The sequence below is a fragment of the Thermobia domestica genome, chromosome 8 (genome assembly GCF_964235325.1).
Source record: "Thermobia domestica chromosome 8, izTheDome1.hap1.1, whole genome shotgun sequence".
NCBI classification, from domain to species: domain Eukaryota; kingdom Metazoa; phylum Arthropoda; class Insecta; order Zygentoma; family Lepismatidae; genus Thermobia; species Thermobia domestica.
This window is the reverse complement of record NC_137461.1, coordinates 22,018,183-22,039,403: the sequence shown is the minus strand read 5'-3', so window position 1 is coordinate 22,039,403 and position 21,221 is coordinate 22,018,183. Positions and strand designations below refer to the sequence as shown.

The following is a 21,221-nucleotide window of genomic DNA, read 5'->3' as shown; positions in this document are numbered from 1 at the left end:
TGGGGGCAAGTTATCCATCTTGTAATGGTACATTGCTGACTTTTTTAATAAAGAAAAAAATGCTAAAATGTCACAAAAAAATATTTACATACTTTTTACAATATTTATATACTGGTTTTAACACGTGAAGAGATGATCGAATATTACTATCTTCGTTCCCTGACTGATAATAGTATTTTCGTTTTAGACTGCTGTGACCATGAAGTTTGTCGGTGTTCGTTTCCTCATTCCGTATGTGTTTTATCTCTTCTAGCGTAACTTAATTGTACATTAATTATTGTAAATAATAATAAACTAATTTAACTCCTGTTAGGCATTAAGAACTCTTTGCACTTTTGAATGTGAGTACTTTTGTGCACTTGCCTCTTGAAATAAATCTCACACATATTTGCTTTATTCTCTTGATCCTTTACCGTTTAGAATTATTTTCGAGTTAAATAGTATAAAGTATCTTGTAATATACTTACTTAGGCAGACATTATATTACGTAGATTGATATTTTCATTTATTTGCCTGCCAAAGCTATACTTTGATAAATAGTCATATCACATATAGAAATATGTGTATTCCTCATATCGTAATGGTTTTGCTTTTTTGATACGGTAAGCCTTGATTCGATTCTCTGTGGATCCCATGTTACATCGTAAATTCATAATACAGGGTTTTCATAAAGTATGGACGGATTTAATTCGCTTATAATTTACATAAAAGTGCTCATATTGAAATCAAATAAAGTGCAGACGGTAGCGGAAGGATTACATTTTTACCTGTAATCTGCACCAGCTCAGTTCATTCACCGCCACATCTCCAACTGGGCGCCACTAGGAATCGACTTCTGTGGGCTGTTGATGATGCTTTCCCTTACCCTGCTCACTGTTGCAGGAGATGTTGGCGGCCTCCCACTTCGAGGACGGTCCAGGACGCTTCCTGTCTCCAAGAACTTAGCATGCCACTTTCGGATTGCACTCTCAGTCGGTGCCGGCTTTTTGAACTCTTTGAACTTTCGACACACCAGAATTGGTGATTTTAGCTCTGCGTACCACAGAACACATTGCGCTTTCTCTTTCACCGACGCCATCTTTGATACTGTAACAGTGTTGCCAACTAAAAATTTAATCCTTCCGCTACCGTTTGCACTTTATTTGATTTCATTATGAGCATTTTTATGAAAATTATAAGCAAATTAAATCCGTCCAAACTTTATGAAAACCCTGTATGTACTGAACAAACTCCATGGTTCTGGATAAGTAGAGTAACAAATAAAACACAGTTCTGACCAGATAGTTTTTAATATATTTCATTCTGCTTTGGTCAGAACTGTGTTTTATTTGTTATAATATGTACTCTTTTAATGAAAATTTGTAGAGTTGGACTTATCTACACACTTCTCAATAATAATGTAGTATAACAATAATGCATATACCTAGGGAAAAATATTCACCGAGGTATTTAATACAGTTCAGCCAAATGCTGTAAGCTGATCCTTATTCGTCAAAAATCTATATTATAAAATTGAAAGTGACTAAGTTTGTGACTCTTAATTTTTTTGAACCACCCTACCGATCTCGATCAAATTTTTAACATAGATTAGGTTTGGACTGGGATGGGTTTTATCATTTCACTTTTACGGTGCAACTTAGGGGAGGGGGAGATACATAAAAATGATCAAAAATGACCAATATTGGTGTCAAATCCACAGTTCTTGCGGTCGCTGAGACGAACAGTGAGTGATATTCCAATGCATTTAAATTCAATACACTAAAAACAAAAATAGCATATTTGACGGGATACCAAACACATAAGAAGAATTGTGCATTTAAAATTGTTATTTTAACCCAGCAAAGCGGGAAATCGATGCTAGCTATTGCTAAAATCTACTTACTTCGGGCTCACATATATGTTGGAAATATACTTGGCAGCAAGTGCGATTTATACATATTCTCATTGTATATCTTGTTCATTAAAGCTTTGGAAATATTTACAATATAAATAAAACAAAGCTGAACAAAGGACCAAATGTATATTAATAATACTTGTGTAACAGTTTCGGCGATGTAACATTGCCTTCATCGTGTCTGATGTAATGAGTGTTAAACATAATGTGGCCGATGAAGGTGATGTCACATTGCCGAAACCGTTACACAGGTATCATTAATATACAAGGGGGATTCAGAAAGTAGTGCCTCCAAGATGATTCCTTTATTTGTGGTTGACAGATAGTTCCGATGCAGATATCAGTGGAAAGCTTGCAATGTCAGAAGCTACAAATGGTGGCATCAGTTTTCAATATAGTCCTCATTACGGGCAACACACTTGCGCCAACGCGAAACAAGGTTTTTCATGCCGTCTGCAAAGAATTGTGGTGGCTGCTGGCGTCACAACTGTAGCGATGGTCCTTAAGATGATCCTTAAGTTTGGGGAAGAGCCAAAAGTCGCAGGACGCAAGATCTGGACTATATGTAGGATGAGGTAGAATGCCAACAACACTTTGCCAGCAGATGGGGCAACTTTGATTTTTTGAAGGAGAGGACTCCATCGACTGTCGCTTCGTTTCCAGGTCGTAATGGTGTATCCACGACTCGTCGCCGGCGATGAATGTTTCTGGGCACATAACCTTCCGCAGTCAGAAATTCAATGACAAGCCCTGTTCCAATCGGACGTCACCAGTGGATGCCATGGATTGCTCCATTACTCTAACGAAAAGAGATAGGAAGATGAAACAAGTGGCATTCTATAGCTTAAACATCAGTGCATTAATGATAAACAGTTCAGAATGTTTGCAGTACTATTGGCCAAGTAATGGGCTTGGAGGCATTATTTTCGTAATATCCACGTATATATATTTGGTGCTTTGGTCATTTTTTTGTTTTAAATACTGTTCATATTCTCGTTAATACATGGCTTTGAAGTGGAAGACACGAGATTGATCCCCAGGGAGAACTTAGATAAAGGACAACCATAGGTTTACGTCGCATAGCCTCAGTGCTGCATAGAAAGTTACTGAGTTCCGGTTAGATAGAAACAGTTACATATGCTAAATTGAATCAAATTTTAACGGATAAAGTTAGGCCAGTTTGATACTTCCACAGGCAAATCCACAAGAGTTCAAACAGATATATTCATATGTCGAGGACAAGTATTTGAGGTAATTTTTTTTGTTGTGGGGGCTGAGGTTGTGACACTGTTGCCAAAATCACGTACTTAAGAATTTTGGTTTTCTGAGATCTAATCTGATGCAAGTACATGTATTACTTTTCGATTACGCATGCACTTTGATGCCATCTTGTAATTAAGTCTCTCAGTAAGGAGATGGATGATTAATGAAAGTAAATAATAGTGAAATTAGATTGTTTGTGCTCTCCCACTGGGAATCTGACCCGGAATTACGTGCACCAGAGGCACGCGCTTTAGCTACTAGACCAACGGTGAGGATCTCTTGCGTACGATTTCGTGGAAACAGATAAAAACCTGTCTATACCCATCCTATTGTATGTAAACCAGCCAGATTCTTTTCAGGAACTTTTGGCTATTCGAATTTAGAAAAGATTTAATTAATTTATAGATGTTTCTTAAAATAACTGCATGTCCTATTATTCAAATGTAAACAAAAATTATATGATTAAAAGATTGTTTTTGGCTTGGAAAGTCGTTGATATATCTTTACATTCGAAATTTCTATGGGTTAATGTATAGAATGAAATAATTTTAAACAATATTTATCATGTTACCTAATGGTGGTTTTTATTGTCTTTGACAGGTGTTCAAACGCTGGACACAATGCAAGCCCTTTGTTTGCCTCTCGGTGCCTCCATCTCTCTCCTCGTTATGTTTTTCTTCTTCGACTCCATGCAGATGCTGTTTGCAATCTGTACTGCCAGTAAGTATCTCTATTATATATTCCAAAAACATTCAATAGCGTTTGGTGCTGAGTAAAAATTTGAGTTATTTGTGTAATCAAATGAAGTTTTAATTATTTATATTCAGCTTTCTCACAAGGAACGGATATGAACGTGTCATCCGAACACCCGAATCCAACCTAGTGCATTCGATAAACATAACAAAGATACGTTCATGCACAAAAAATTAGGTGTCATGAACAACGGACTAAGGGGCCCTGGGGCCCATTAACCTGTTAGTATAAAGAAAATCGTAGATTCGCAGTGGAATAGCTATTGCATCAACACTGTTCATTGGAAAGTCACTGTATATAGTTCATTCTCTTCAGCGTGAAACAAGCTTTCCAGAGGTGCTATGTATTGGCGCTCATAACGAAATACGATGTGTACATACGAAACAGAATCTCTATGACTTGACTTATAAAGAAAACATAATAGAAAAAATATAAACGCAAACGTTGTGTTTATATTTCAGAGTTTCTTCCTTACCCTTTGAGACCCTAGAGCAAAATGAACAAACAAGCGTCTAAGACGACAAATTTTGTGAACTGGGATGATAGGACATGTATTTTTAACATGTTTAAGAGAAAAATGCCAAACAAACATAATTGATTCCTTGTTTGTAAAGAATGAACTAATTCCAAACATTGGAAGACAGGTTCATATACTTGCAACGAAACAAAAGGTGTCAAAATTTTAATTCAAACTTCATCTGAAAGAGTCCAAACTCCCTACTCACATACTGTATTGGTAAAAGTAAAATGTCAATCTCGTATCAAACGACTATTGACTCCATATACTATAGATTCAAGAGAAAATGAAATGTTGTTTCAATTAAATATTTTACAAGAAAGTTTTGATTTTACTGTATATCCTAACAATTTTTGACGTTGTAAAATACATATAAAAACAGTAAAACGAGATACTTGAATAACCTGCATATACTTCAGAAAGTTTATTAAATGTAACATTTAAGTAAAATTAAAATCCGATCAAAGCAACCATTTACTATTACTAATGTGTTACAGTTTCAGGAAGATATCACTTCTTTTATCAGGCATATTGTTTGTCATTACGTGAAATTACGTGAAATCAGTTCCTCAGTCATCGTAATAGTCTGAATGCATTCTTTAGATACATAAAATGTACGTTAAAGGAAAGCAGCAAGGATATATAGAATAGTGGGGCAATGCTATGTAACAAATTCTGATATTAATATTTATTATAATCACTGCAACGTTTTAATAGAATAGAATTACTACAAGGTAATAACGAATTCCTTGTTTCGTAATATTTAGGGTGAATATGGGTAATCTGATATTTCTATTAATGTTCTATATTTAAAATTTTTGGATTATAATATTATAATCGTATCTATAATCATGAAATTTTAAGAACGAACTGCCTTTAAATAGACTTAGATATGCAAACTATAAATACTTTCTTAATTTCTTGATGTATTGTCAATGAAAAATAAAACAAATGACAATGCGTATGATAAATACAATTTTATCAGTTTTATTGTAAGATAATAGAACAAGAAAAATCTGTATTGAATATGTTAGTTACTCATATACTGTATGTTGAAAATGTAGATATTAAGGTCGGTGTAAACGGACAAATTTTGCCGATAGATGTCACTACAGTCTTCGTCTCATGTATTTCTTTACCTTTCATGAAAATTTACAATTTTTCTGACAAATTTCAACCTAGAGACTTCCAACTTTTAGAGAAAGAACTTCATAATCTATCGAAGGCAACAATCCGTGCCGATTTTTTTTTTTTTTTAATTTAGAATTTTCCTCATTGTTGAAACAGTTCCATTGTTAAAGGTTTGGATATCCATTTCAACAATCAAGCCATTTCAACAATGAAGAAAATTCTAAATAAATCATTATGGATTGTTGCCTTTGATAGATTATGAAGTTCCTTCTCTAAAAATTTGAGATCTAGGTTGAAATTTGTAAGAGAAATTGTAAATTTTTGTAAAAGGTAAAAAATACATGAGAGATATACGAGGACTGTAGTGGCATCTATCGGCAAAACTTGACTAGCCTTAAAGAATATTATTTTCTATTTTCAATTCGTTGTGACTTTTCTCGTTATGGTTATTCATGTTAAAATGAATAAGTAATCAGCAAGAGAGATAAAAGTTGAAACACTTCTTCCAATAGAATTACGCAGTAATATTTATTCTGAAATGTCTAAATGGTCTTTTGTTCAAAGTACTTCCCCTCTTTCATATATATATATATATATATATATATATATATATATATATATATATAATATAAAATATTGACCTCTTGCCATGCAGAATTTACAGATTCAATCCATTTTGTAAAAGATGTCCGGCGACCTTACAGCAGCTATTTCTTTTGCTCATGAAACACCCAAAAGCATCACCCTCGTATCAAACTCGTTCTTGCAGCTGCTTTGCATACTGCACACGCGAAACCCATCGACATGAACCTAGTTACATTCCAAGATCATCAGTAAGAACAGCCTGAGAATTAGTATATGATAGGTAGAGTTGGCTGCCATCTGTCTGATAGATAAATGTTTCTTCTCTCACAATGGAGATCACAGTGTTTACCATACTCTGTTCTTGATGTTGGGCGCCCTGACCTTACACTCTTTCTTTCAAGAATTAGTTACGCCACCTAAATCTTGGAGCACGTGTTATATAGTTCAACCCATAAGCTTCTTTAAGACGTTTGTTGGTCTCAGCAACATATTTCTTCCAACGAACAGAAAACTTCACAGCATAATGCTGTTCTAAATTGGACTCCATTTCAGAGTATCTTATACTCTGGTAGACGATTTCCAATCACACTCGACTTTCAACGTTGCTCCTCACGTGTAAAGAGAGACAGAAGTTTGAATATTTTACAGCACATTTCATTGAACACACAACTATATAGTAACATAACTGTTGTTGTCTCTGGTTCATATCTTTCATTAAAAAAATATATATCAGTCTCATTACTTTTTGATCTGCCTGTACAATCTTTATATACTCTGTTTTCCATCCTTGTTAAAATTGTTTGTCATAGAAGCAGAAGTGATATTCTAGTCATTATATAATAAATAAATCGACCATATATTTGAAAACAATTCAGTTATTTTGTTAATTTTTACCGTGGATAGAAATATTGCGTTTATTTTTCCTGTAAAACATTGAGTCAAAACGCAAAGCGATGTATGAAAGGGAATCGCAAAACTATGTGGCACTTGCGGTGTATGATTTCCAATGGGAGAATTTGCCTTGAACACCAATCTTATTCCACTTTAAACAAGAGATCCCGTTTCATATAGCGCATGTACGTCGGCACTGAAATGGACGTTCAACTCTTATCAAACTATTTATGGACATACTAAATAACCCGAATTACACATTTGCTACAAACAGTGGTTTTATGTAAACACTTCTACTATAAAATGAATCTCGTGGCGTCTACTTGACAGTTCTGTGTGTATTCAGTTTTTAGTAAAGATATTAAGCAAATTCTGGTATTTCTGTTAATAAATATTTATTTATATTAATTGAAACTAGTTTGTGTACAATATATGACTCAATAATTCATTTCTCATGAAAGTTTTCTTGGCTTTTCCTACAGTTGTAGCGACCGTTGCATTGGCATTCCTTTTACTTCCCATGTGTCAATACCTCATTCGGCCATGTTCAGATGGAAAAAAGTAAGTATTTATGGTATGAAATTAGCGTTACCATAATTCCTGATATCAAATACAGCCTGTTTTGTAATTTTAATCTATTTTTCTCTTCTTTTCTTTCTTTCTTACAAACATCTCCACTACAGTCCATTTGATACAACTAGTTCTTTCTGACAGTTGGTTTCCTCAGGTTTTTTCCTTTCTGCACATCAGGCAGGAAGAACTGTTTCTATGGCGACAGCACGTTTAGCCAATTATAGTAGTTCATTCCTCTCGCTCTACAATAGTAAACATTCCACCCTTTCCGAACGTTGCCAATTTGAATATAAACAAATGCACATTGTTTTAGTTGAATGTCAACTTAAGTAGTGACCTGCTAGTTATTGAGAGCATTCTTTTTAGTTCTATTTTGTGTCATTTAATTTCATAAAACAGATATTTAATTGCAGTGAAAAATTTCGTTTTTCAATACGCGACGCAAAAGCTGACAACACAGCATTGAACATCACGTGCGCGCAGCGAGCTGTCAGAAAGGATAAGTAGTATCAATTGCAGTATAGTTAGTATTAGATTTCAGAAGTTATGTGGAATGACTTTTTGTTACTAATGATAGCGTCTAATTGGGAAATTTGTTTAATCGGCGAGAAAATTTTGGAGGAGAGAGAAAAGTTGATTGAAGACCAAAGTGTTTATGGATTATTCTTAAATATAATAGGCACTTCATAATTACATATCCCTACTACAGTAAAATCATACATAATATTGTATAGAAATACGTCATATAACATAATAGAGTATAAAACATTTATGTACTAACTTGGTATTCAGCAAGAATAAAAGTTATATTTTTTACATGAGAGGAAAATAGATGAACTAAATGAATATCGACTTGTGAAGTATGAAATACGGGGTACTCCTGTATATCGTAGGAACTCTTTAACTTCAAGCTCACTTTCCCTCATTCTCTGTGTAAAGTCGAGGTTAAGCCCAAATGAGGTTTTAACGATTGCCAAATATAAATGATGTAGGTGGTGAGGCTTTGTTTGTAGACCACTTTTAGCACATATTTGTGATTGTGAGAATTTCAGAATATTGAGAACGACTTCAACCTCTCATTCATATTGTTAATAATGACGTTGAAGGGTTATGAGATAGCGTGAGACTGATATTGAGGTTTTTATTTTTATTTTATAAGGAAAAATGCCCTTCACGGTTAAACGAATGAACATATTCTTTAATGGAGAATTCTATAAGCTTTTTTTTTAAATGATTATCAATAATAAGAGGTTTTCAATAAGAGCCGAAACTGTAGTCCATCACAACTAGTGATACCATGCAGAATAGAAGCGGTCAAAGGACTTTTTTTTTTTTTTTTTTTTTATAAGATTTAAGTGAGATAAGGAATTCATTATCCTTACCATTGGAATTTGTTTGATATTAACCCCAAGCAGTAGATTTATTTCGAATCATAAAGAAAGAAAAAAAAAAGTGTCACTAAAATGTGACAGAAATCGTGGAGCAGAGATACACAAATGCTAAGAGCTTGCTTATTCGCATTAAAATTATACTGGAAGATAATATGGATAAATTGCCACCACTGCTGAGTTAATCTTTCACAGTTGTAACCTTACCTCAAGATTTTGCACAGAATAGTAACCTTATTTTGTTTTGTCAACAGCGCATCAAGTTCTGGCTTTTAACTTATCAACTTGTGATATGATAGTGTAGACTATTTTCCATGTAACCTCAAAGAAAATAATCCAAGTTATCAAGTAATATGTTCTTGGTAGCCAGGTATCAGCCGATGTAATGATAACGTTATTGCGATTCGAGCTTAGGGACAGAATTCTATTTCGGAATCACGATGATCACTTGGCCACCAAAATCGTATGGTTTGGCGGTAGACTTTCTCTCCAGCAATTTTAAAATGCACACGTAGAAGTGTTTTACATAGTACTATATAATCGATCACTGCATAATTCTTTGGATGACTCAGGCATGATGTATTTTGCCGTTATTTATTATGTGCGTTCCAACCCATCTCATTTCTGTAAACTATATTGTACACTCTTCTGTGTATCAGCTCCGAAGAAATATGTTGTATGTCTGGGGTCTTTTTTGATCCCAAAGTGATCCTATCTATATGCACAAAAGCCATAATAGTTACACTGTCAGACCAAAGTACAACTCCATTGTTGCATTCATTATGAGTCAAGGCACTGAAGAAAATGAAAGTGCATGGTCGTTGCTTAGTACTGGTGTGCTACGTACGAAAACACTAAAAAACTCGTAAAAAAAAAAAAATGAAACGAGATAATTACCCATTTAGTTATATTTAGAATAGAATGTATGTTCATATAACAATTGGTGTAACTTCCATGTGACTTTTCTTTTTATTTCTGCCTAGTGGATAATTGAAATGTTCCTTTTTCATAGCTTCACGAAACCTCCTATATTTTTTATCGTGACTTTTTTTACCCCTCATTAGCACTGGAAAGCCTGAAATATATATCATCTTGCTTCGACAAAACATTACTATCTATCTATTTTTGTGCATGCATTTTCTGAAATAAAATTTAAATGAAAATGTCAGTTGAGAAGGTACAGTACAGTGTTGCCGAGTCTTTAGTTTTTTAAAATAAACGCTTACCTGCGGAAGTTTACCCGAAAAGGAAACAAAGAAAACATTGAAAATCGCGTATTTAATACTTGACTCCATTTCAGAAGTATCAAATTCATTTACTACCAAGGGTAATGTAACCATGAATATAGTAAAATGCCTACATAAAGCCTATCTGGAGAATGAAGTCTCTACTAAAATTGTTTCTTTATAGCAAAAAGTGGCGTGGGATCAAGAAAGACCTAGATACAAAACGATGATTAATATGATAATATAAATTCCTTACACTAGAATCCTCTTGAGGAGTAAGATGGGTCGCGCGTTAAGTTGCCCCGCCCGGATCTGCTAAGGAAACTGTCAAGGAACCGAAACAATACAGTTAATAGTTCACTAAATATTAGAGCAGACTTACAGATTATTATAAATATGTGTAAATTCTTATTCTTAAATAATTACACTCTTGACCCATAAATATTATAATGAAAGAGGTAATTGTTTCGTTTGTCTAAATTTCCGAAACCAGAACCTTCAGAAGATCAAAGATAAGAAAACTTATTGCATGAGAATAAATATAAATCATAGTTTAAACGTTCGAAGTATACCTATGCTCCCTTTACCTACAGCCGTACAATTTGGAACTGAAACTGTATATTTTGGAACCTTGCGCTTTCACTGTTACCGGGAGTGCAAAAATTATTCGACTCATCTTTATTACATTAGATATATCTTTTTCGTATTAAGGTATATATACCAATAATAGGGAATTATAAGCTAACCAGATGCTCAGTAGTAGTTCATGCTTCTAATTTAATATATTCTGGATAAATCTATATAATCAGTGTTACTGTAAAATTGCTTTTCTATGTAACTTTCCTTTTCAAATTCGTTGTTTATGCTGTATCTGAAGTACTATTTTTGTGTTTCTAGGATCTCATTTGGTGTGTGTGGACGATTTACGGGTGCTGAGCTGCTGTCGTTATCTTTGGCAGTCTCAATTGTGTGTATATGGGTCCTTACTGGTCATTGGCTGCTTATGGATGGTGAGTTTATACGTTCTTCCTATAAAAACCTTTTCGGAATAGGTGTATAGTAGTAGCTCCTAATTTCTGTTTCGCAAATTATTCACTCGTGAATAAAATATATATATATATATCGTTAAAACTTTCCTATTTTGGTGGTGGGTATATGAAAATCAAAATAAAAGGCAGTTACATGCTAGTGGCGTTTAATCGTAGAGTGGCTTTTCACTAGCAAATTTCAGTTATCAGATTCACTATTCAGATGAATAACATGAACTTCAAAATGTTTCAAAGCCTTTTCGGGCTTCATCTTCACCAGAGGACGTAGCCCCAAAGGTTTTGAAACTCCTTAAAATGAGTCATTGAATGGTAAATCTGATATTCCTCAAGTTGATATTTACATGATAGTTTTGAACATATATACTAAAGACACACATGGCAGTAGCTTTCAAATCTTGAAGGATTGTAGACAGAAGTATAGAAGGAAAAGAATACTAGAGCTAGAGATGTCCGGTTGGATCAAATAATTCCCAGAAAAGATCAGGAAAAGTCTGAATATCAGAGGAAGTTTATCCATACAAATATGAACACAAAGTATAGTATTGATAATTTGGTAACCGCGTTCGCTACCTTCGTCCTTTTTACATTCGTCATTATTATATTAATTTTTTTAACTTAAATACGAAGGTAAGGCAAAAATTGTCCGCAATTTTGACATAACTCTTCTTACATTGTCCGTACTTGACCTCTGTCCTCGTGTATTTTATTGTTACGCTGTTGTGGTCATGCTATGCAAGTTTGATCCTAATTCCTCCATTTGTCTTCCTTTGCTTGCAGATAAATCATGGTCATTCCATTAGAAATTTGCACCAAAGAGGAACAGCGAACAGTGATCTGGTTTTTGTAGTCGGAATGTATATCAGAAACCGCAATCCATAAAAGACTTTCGGCACAATACGGGAATATGTCTTACTGCAGCGGAGTGTCTACGAATAGATTGAAAACGTCAAAAATGGTCGTACAAGTTTTACGCACGAGGAAGGAGCCGGACCACCATCTATAGCCACAAATGATAACATTGAACATGCACGGAACATGATTCTGTAAGACAGACGATAAAGTGGTACATAGTCTGGAAATTAATCATGACTTGTTTACGAATCTTCCGATTGCAAAAACCGGATCACTACTCGTTGTTCACCTTGATGCAAACTTCTAACGAAGCGGAGCAGCCATGATCTGTCTGCAACAAGAGGAAGACAAATGGAGGAATTAGGTTCAAATTTTCATAGCATAATGACAACAGCATAACAATGAAAGAAACTAGGACAGAGGTCAGTATAATCAATATAAGAAGAATTACCTTAAAATTGTGGATAATTTTTTGACTTACTCTCGTGCGATATATACTTACTTTAATATATTATACTTTTTTTCCGGTTAATATATTATACTTTTTTTCCGGTTAATATATTATTGATTTTTTGTTAAAGAAAAGTAGATATCTAAACCAAAAAAATAAATGCTTCCTTAGTAATCATATTTTAGTGTTACATGTGTATATAACACAGTTTGGTAATAATCTTCCTTTTCTTTGTTAGCAATGGGCATGGGTTTGTGTGTGGCATTTATTGCATTTGTTCGTCTGCCGAGCTTGAAAGTGTCGACGCTTCTTCTCACAGGACTTTTAATATACGACGTCTTCTGGGTCTTCTTTTCTTCCTATATATTCAACACAAATGTTATGGTTAAGGTAAGAAGCAGTTTAAAAACTTGTAGATAATCTAGGATACATATTTAACATATAAAAGGAAATCGCCTTGCTTCCGGTGCTTTGGTATCCCTGCTAAAACTTAATATTCAATATTTCAGATCGCGATGGGATCATGATACCGAACACTCGTACCCACAAACTGGAAGAAATCTTTGAGACATTATGAAGTTCTTATTTCTGAGCTAACGAAATACTAAATTTCCACATAGAACTAAAAAGTATTTAACACTTTACAGTTCGAACTATGTCCTTTCATTTTTAAGATAATATATATCCAGAGAAGATTTTTTACGTTCAGTATTTTCACTTTTAATTAATTGTTTCACTATGTGCACTCTTCCCGCAGAATGACCCATTCAAGTCTGCTCACCTATATAGTGGCCCTTCGGAGCGTAGTCTTTGGTGCGAGCGGTCCCGGGTTCGATTCCAGGTGGAGACACTCGGTCGAAAAATTGTAAAAGCTTTTTGAGGTCAGCCAACAAGAGTGGGGTTTTCCTCATTCACACCAGGAAAATGCCGGAATAGTACCTTCCTTCCTTTCCCAATCATTTCTTCCTTCCGTTTCTCAGATAGTGTGATCTCCGAGGGACGTCATCCCTCATACGTGAAGGGCTAACATGCCCATAGATGCCGAAAGTCCAGAAATCTAATTCCTAATCATGTTCATCTATGTACAAAATTTGCATTTGGTTATGAAAATGTTAATCATATCTTTTCACAGTGTAACTACAGGTTCTTGTTGAGAAGACAGTTGCTAACAGATGGTGACATGAGACATTTTACAAATTAAGTAAAATTTGTGTTTACATTGTACAAAAGAAGAATAAAATTTACAAAATAAGATTTATCAATACAACAAAATTTTGTTCTTCATTTGTACAATGTAAATAGGGTTTTACTTAATTTGTAAACAGTCTCATATTACCATCTTGTGGCAACTGTGTTCTGTACTCAACAAGCACCTGTAGTTGTGACAAACCTATAAAGGAAAGACATGTTTAACAGTTTCATAACCAAATACAATTTTGTACATATGTGAACAGCTTGGAATGGATCATTCTAAGGTAATAGTGCATATAATGGAAAAGCAGTGAGCGGTGAAAATACTCAACAAGACAAATCTTCTCTAGAATGTATTTTATACCATAAAAATGAACGGACCAAGTTTGAACTGTTTAGTATTAAATACTTTTTAGTGCGTTGTGGAAACTTAGTGCGCGTCGTTAGTACAGAAATAAAAAACTTCATAGTGTCTCGGTGATTTGTTCCAGTTTGCAGTGTAGAGTTCGCGATCATGGCCCAAGCACGGGCTAAAATATCGAATATTAAGTTTTAACAGGGATACGAAAGCACTGGATGACAAATGAGTTCCTTTTCCATGTAAGAAGCAGTTGTTTACACACATTTTTGTTAAGGCAATTTATTTTCATTTATTTTGTATGAAAAAAAAATTGCTGGTTGCTAGTTGTTATTCATGCTTATGTGCATCCATCATTTCAGTTCTCAAAAAACTCAATCTAAAATTTGCAATAACGAATCTGGAACATATTTTGCAAACTGTGGGATTACAAAATAATTAGAAGTAACGGTAAGTATGCGAAGAGAGAGAAAAGTACCTTGTATTTGCTGGTATATAAGACACACTTCTCTCCATTGAAATGGAATGCATTTTGTACTCCGATACATAGATTTGGATTATGTCAGTTTTAATAAGTATTCCCGATTCAGTGGTGTTTTATGTTTTTCTTGTTTTCTTACTTTGTGCAACAACATTCTAGCTACAATCTAGTGACAGTAGTAAATGTAATTTGAATACGATTTGCTTTATTTACCGTTTCATAGTATGTATGCTTTTCTCTGGACGCTCCTTGTGCTATAGACATTTCCAGACATGCGGGTGATTCAACATTTAGCTAAGCACTATTAAATGTTTCTTTCTACAATATTGTATTTATATATAAAATATATAAATACAATAGTGTAAATATAATATACTGTGAAAATACTTTTTCTACTTCGGCAAATACAGTTTTTGTTTGTTTGTTTTGTTTTTTTGGGTGGGATAATATATGTTCCAAGAATTCCAGATTTTAAGATGTTTCATTTAATACACTTTCTATTGTTTCAGGTTGCAACGCGACCGGCTGAGAATCCAGTGGGTTTAGTTGCTCGGAAATTACATCTTGGCGGCGTAGTCAAGGAAGCACCAAAGTTATCCTTACCGGGAAAGTTGGTGTTTCCCAGTATGCATAATTCCGGTCATTTCTCCATGCTGGGACTTGGAGATATAGTAAGTTTATGTACCTGAATTATTTGCACCAGTGTATCTAAATAGATGTTTAAAGATACTGACAAATCTTCCCAACATCATCTAGTAGGCCTCAGGAAAATCCACGTGACTAGTGCGCGTGTGCTATACATACGCAAGTTCCTAATTTCAAAAGAAGCATTAAAACTCCAAATAAGTCACTGTTGTACACGTTTCAAAGTATTGTAAAGATAGAAAGAGAAAAAAAACATTAGAATTTTTTTTTAGGCTTAACGTGAATATTTTTTTTCAACTAAAGAATAGTATTAGACATCGAAAAACCACGCTTATAAAGAACAGTAATCTTGTTTGGATATTTAAATTTTATTAAAAAACATCTAAAGCTTATTCCTTGCTCCTGGTGGTCACACTGTAACGTTATATTTATATTTTAACTTGTTACATTTATTGCCCACAGTTCGAACCACTAAATTGGTAAACACTATTAAACACCTTAATCGTTACCTGTAATTGCAATATTTATTAAATACCTTGAAAATCAAGCACATTAAATATTTGACACAACTAACTTCACGCAGGATAGAATCTCCAAGATCAACATTTGTTTGAACATCGAAGAAGTTTTGGGTTTCCTAAACCACCAGTTATTTAATTGTGATTGAGAAGCTCATCGTTTTGAAAACAGTGGCCCTTAAGTTATAACTTTTTCTTTATATATATATATATATATATATATATATATATATATATATATATATATATATATATATATATATATATATATATATATATATATATATATATATATATATATATATATATATATATATATATACTCATGCTCAAAAATTAAGGATAATTGCAGATTGTAGTACTACACAACGTGGCACTACACAAAACTGGCGCTAATAGCATAGGCACATAGTGAACACAACATACAAACAAACGAAACATATCGGTACCACGTTATTGGTGATAAGTTGAGAAACACATGTGCTACACAACGCCACTGTTTCCTGCGCATGTACCCCGACATCAATATGGAATATGATCACCATGCACACGTACACAGGCCGCACAACGGGTTGGCATACTCTGGATCAGGTGGTCGAGCAGCTGCTGGGATATAGCCTCCCATTCTTGCACCAGTGCCTGTCGGAGTTCCTGAAGTGTCCTAGGGGTTTGAATACGTGCCGCGATACGTCGACCGAGAGCATCCCAGACATGCTCGATGGGGTTTAGGTCTGGAGAACAGACAGGCAACTCCATTCGCCTGATATCTTCTGTTTCACGGTACTCCTCCACGATGGCAGCTCGGTGGGGTCGTGCGTTATCATCCATCAGGAGGAAGGTGGGACCCACTGCACCCCTGAAAAGGCGAACATACTGATGCAAAATGACGTCCGGATACACCTGACCTGTTACAGTTCCTGTGTCAAAGACATGCAGGGGTGTACGTGAACCAATCATAATCCCACCCCATACCATCAAACCACTACCTCCATACAGGTCCCTTTCAAGGACATTATGGGGTTGGTATCTGGTTCCTGGTTCACGCCAGATGATAACCCGGCGAGAATCACTGTTCAGACTATACCTGGACTCGTCCGTGAACATAACCTGGGACCACTGTTCCATTGACCATGTACTGTGTTCTTGACACCAGGCTTTACGGGCTCTCCTGTGAACAGGGGTCAGTGGAATGCACCTTGCAGGTCTCCGGGCGAATAAACCATGTCTGTTCAGTCGTCTGTAGACTGTGTGTCGGGAGACAACTGTTCCAGTGGCTGTGGCAAGGTCCCGAGCATGGCTACCTGCTATACTCCGTGGCCGTCTGCGGGCACTGATGGTGAGATATCGGTCTTCTTGTAGTGTTGTACACTGTGGACGTCCCATACTGTAGCGCCTGGACACGCTTCCTGTCTGCTGGAATCGTTGCCATAATCTTGAGATCACACTTTTTGGTACACGGAGAGCCCGTGTTACGACCTGCTGTGTATGACCAGCCTCCAGTCGCCCTATTATTCTACCCCTCATAACGTCATCAATATGTGTTCTTTAAGCCATTTTCAACACAGTCACCATTAGCACGTCTGACAACATCTGCACAGTTACACGCTGCACCGTACTCTGACATGCACCAACACACCTCTGCGTATTTGGACTGCTGCCAGCGCCACCGTGCGACGACCGCACCGAATGGTCAAATGCACCGCATAATCATACCTCGAGGTGATCTCCAACCGAAAACCGCCCACCAGAGCGTTGTTTCACCATGTATGCGCATTATCCTTAATTTATGAGCACGAGTGTATATTATATTATATTATATTATATATATATATATATATATATATATATATATATATATATATATATATATATATATATATATATATATATATATATAGAGAGAGAGAGAGAGAGAGAGAGAGAGAGAGAGAGAGAGAGAGAGAGAGAGAGAGAGAGATCTGTAAGTAAAGTACAGTATATGTATATGTATGTATGTTCTATGCATAATTTAAATATGCTTTGTAATGTGTTAAGGAAGTCGATGTATTGTTTTGATTTGTTGCAAAAATTGAGAAAAAATTGGAAGTTGAAAGTATGCTTCTTAATTACATAATATAATGTGGGAAATTCTCATAGTTTAGGAATGCTTTTTAAACAGAAATGATATTTTATGATCGTATTCCACAGTAATCAAACAGTAAATTCCTAAAAGACTACTTTTCCACATTTCTATTTGAGGTATTTCTTTTTTCATTCGTAGTTCTTATTTTGCGATTAATATTTTTTAGAGAATGTTTGTTTTATCTTGGCACGCTTCCCGCTAGTGCACTTGGTTGGCTTTTATAGTACTTTCTGCTAGCACTCACGTGAACGTTTTAATCCAATAACCGTCTTATTGGCTTTGTCGTGTAGATGACGTTAGTTGTCAGTCAGCCCATCGAATGAGATCATTGATATTTGGCGGGAATTTGAAGTGCTTGGTTGCCACACGCGAGCAAGTGTGTTACAGTGACTTATGAATGCTTTGGCGTTTTGCTGTGTTTCCTAGTGTATTGTAACTCATAACAACTGTGGTGTGGCAAGAACGCGTTGCAAACAGATTCATCCTTTAGGCGGGAAGCATGTCAAGATAAAACAAACATACTCTAAGTAATACTAGCTGTTCTGCCCGAGCCTTATGTCCACTGTACACTGTGGGTTAGTCGTGCTTAGTTTAAGTTTGCCATACCATACTAATGCAATTATTTAAGGACATAGTTATAGCGCAGGTAGCAAGATCTAACAGCGTGACCTTTGTTGTTAGAATTGTTCTTTATTTTTGCAAGATTTGCATGTGTAGAAAATTAATGTGAATTCTGGGGCTGGTTTGGTTATCACATCACATAAAATGTTACTACTACTTTCGAATACCTTGTAGAATCGCGGTAGCTCAGTAAGAGAGCGCTTACCTCTGGTGCATGGGGTCCGTGGTTTGATCCCATCCCATCCAAACTCAGCTCAACTCTCGCCATATGAGCTTTATAGTGACAAACTCCGTGTGCGTAGATTTTCTCGAGGTTCTCTCGTTTCCTTCCACTTCATTCCACCATTATTATCCATCGTAGTTCCATCTCCTTTAACCTTGGTGCATAATCATGGAACGTTTTAAACTGAAATAAATAAATAAATAAATAAAAGCTGATATAAGACTGTTTTTGAGCAACGCAGATTTTGTTCTTACGCGGTTTTTATTACACATGCTTACGAATCGGCTATAGGTTTGCCAGTTAAAAATTTCAAAAGTAAGCAAATAAAAGCAGTAATAAGTATGTATATGTAGAAATGGAAAAAAAAACTATTAAGTTGGGGTCGAGTATTGGCTTGTATAGATACGATATTAACTACAATTGAGGTCCTTAGTTTTTGGCGCATACGCCTTTACTATTCTAGTTTTGAGAAAAAGAGGCAATTAAAGTTTTACTAAGCATGATATATCAAAATAATCGATAAAGACAGCAGGAACTGTCTACATATAAATTAAGAATATGGATGCTTAAGTTCAAGATTAATGTTTCATTAATAGATATACATCGTATCAGTTATGTAGTAAAAGTGTTTATTTTGAAACAGAATAGTACTTGTTTATCTGTCACTACCAACGGAAAGGTACAAAAACCTACCACCGTCTGTTTTGGTGATCACTTTTCGATAATTTTGTGAACATTGATTTTTTTTTTTTCTTCATATAGGGATTGGTTTCTGAGAACGGCTTCCCTAACATGTTGTTGTTTTCAGGTAATGCCAGGATTGTTGCTGTGCTTCGTGTTAAGGTATGATGCCTACAAGAAGTCACAAGCACTTCATTTGGGCGAGACGGGTGTCCCTCCACCGAATCATTTTAGTAAAATAAGGTAAGGAGTGTTGGTGTATATGTATATATATAATATAAATATGCTGCTGTCTATATAAGCAAAAAAAGGGGAAAAAATTAAAACTGAAATTGCAGAGACGAACATCAACAAACTTGTTTTTTCTATTTTTTATATGTGTAATAAGATAAATTATTGTATAAAAAATGACTAATTTTGGCTGTTGCCGCTGTCAGTATTATTATGGATAACAAGAGCCGTTGAAATGCACTAATCGTAATTTACAATCAAAAAATAGGCCTTCTCGGCCTGTATATGTAATGAGTTACTGACTAGAAAACAGTAAAATCACAATTGCATCAAAAACTACACTTTGAGCAGTTTCGCTAAATGCTTCATCAGAATCTGAAATAAATACATGAGCGGACCTTTGTTTTCGGGAAAACTACATGGCACAGATTGGCCATGAGGTCGTGGAAGGAGGAGGGACCATGTACAATATTTGTTTGTACTTCTCCATACCCTTGATTTCACATTGTGAACCGTTTCCTTTTTATCTTCAAGGCAACTGGTCGGCACTACCTTGTCGATGGTGGAGTCATGTTCTTCCAAAATATTGTTGTGTTCTTATAATTAGATTCACACACGTGCAATGGCACATAAAAGTATGTTGGAATTGGGAATTATTTGCGTAAGTTTGTTTATATATGCTGTAGCCACCGCTACCATCTAGGCCCCATTTATAATAAATGTCGATAGTATCACAGTCCTCCGAAATGTTCTGCAGTATTACATTACTCTGTACGTGTACTAAACGCTGTGTAGTATGGTTGAGCAGATCTTTCAGTGGCACCACAGCCTCGTTTTCAGTTATCGTAATATTTGCAGGATATTACTTCTTCTTCGTCTCAGCTAGCACATGATATGAGGGATAAATATCTGCTCCTCTTTCTTTTGCTCCAAGTCTCATCCTTTTATAATCTTTCTTTGTGAAGCTAAGATCCACTAGAAGTCCTAAAGCTTCGTCAGAGCTGTACTAACGTATAGTAGCAGATGATGTGTCATGGATCGCTTTCATATTTTTTTGCACTCTCTTAGGCGAAGACGGGATCGCTAATTTCACAACTTCGGATGCAGTACTCTTGCCAGATTTCACCAAACTTGATTCTGCAGCCAAGCACAGCTTTTCGGAACTGGTATTCTTTGCAATTTCCCTCCCATATCTTTTCTTACTTCGTTGCGAACTCTCTTCGAACACTTTTCTTGGTATTCCTCTTCTTATTTGCTTCGAAAGCCGTGATGTTGAGGGACGCTGTGATGGTTGTAACACCGGAAGTGTTCCGTCTTGATCAAGCTACTCCATACACTTATTTCTAAATCACTCGTACATGTAATTACATGCCCACCATTTTGCCAAAAGCTTTGACACAAATACTTTCACTACAGTTTTCAGTTCATTTCCACATTGTTCAGCAAGTTCATTGACACCACACTTGTTTAGTATATACTGTAGTAATTGTTCATTACATTTTAATGAAGACCTATTGTAAAAATGCTCTTTAAATAACACTATAAAGAGTTCTCTTAGTTTTCATGTTCTTCACAGC

The 21,221-nt window shown here is 35.3% G+C and overlaps 1 protein-coding gene across 1 annotated transcript in view; it reads left to right on the top strand.

Annotated features, from left to right (window-relative positions):
• SppL (signal peptide peptidase-like protein) overlaps window positions 1-21,221 on the top strand; it is a 159,265-nt gene that overhangs the window by 116,385 nt on the left and 21,659 nt on the right. Inside the window, exons 4-9 of the mRNA XM_081768243.1 lie at window positions 3,758-3,877; window positions 7,517-7,595; window positions 11,119-11,231; window positions 12,812-12,963; window positions 15,113-15,274; window positions 19,541-19,656. Coding sequence (XP_081624369.1) covers window positions 3,758-3,877; window positions 7,517-7,595; window positions 11,119-11,231; window positions 12,812-12,963; window positions 15,113-15,274; window positions 19,541-19,656 — 742 coding nt within the window. The remainder of the gene's footprint in view (window positions 1-3,757; window positions 3,878-7,516; window positions 7,596-11,118; window positions 11,232-12,811; window positions 12,964-15,112; window positions 15,275-19,540; window positions 19,657-21,221) is intronic.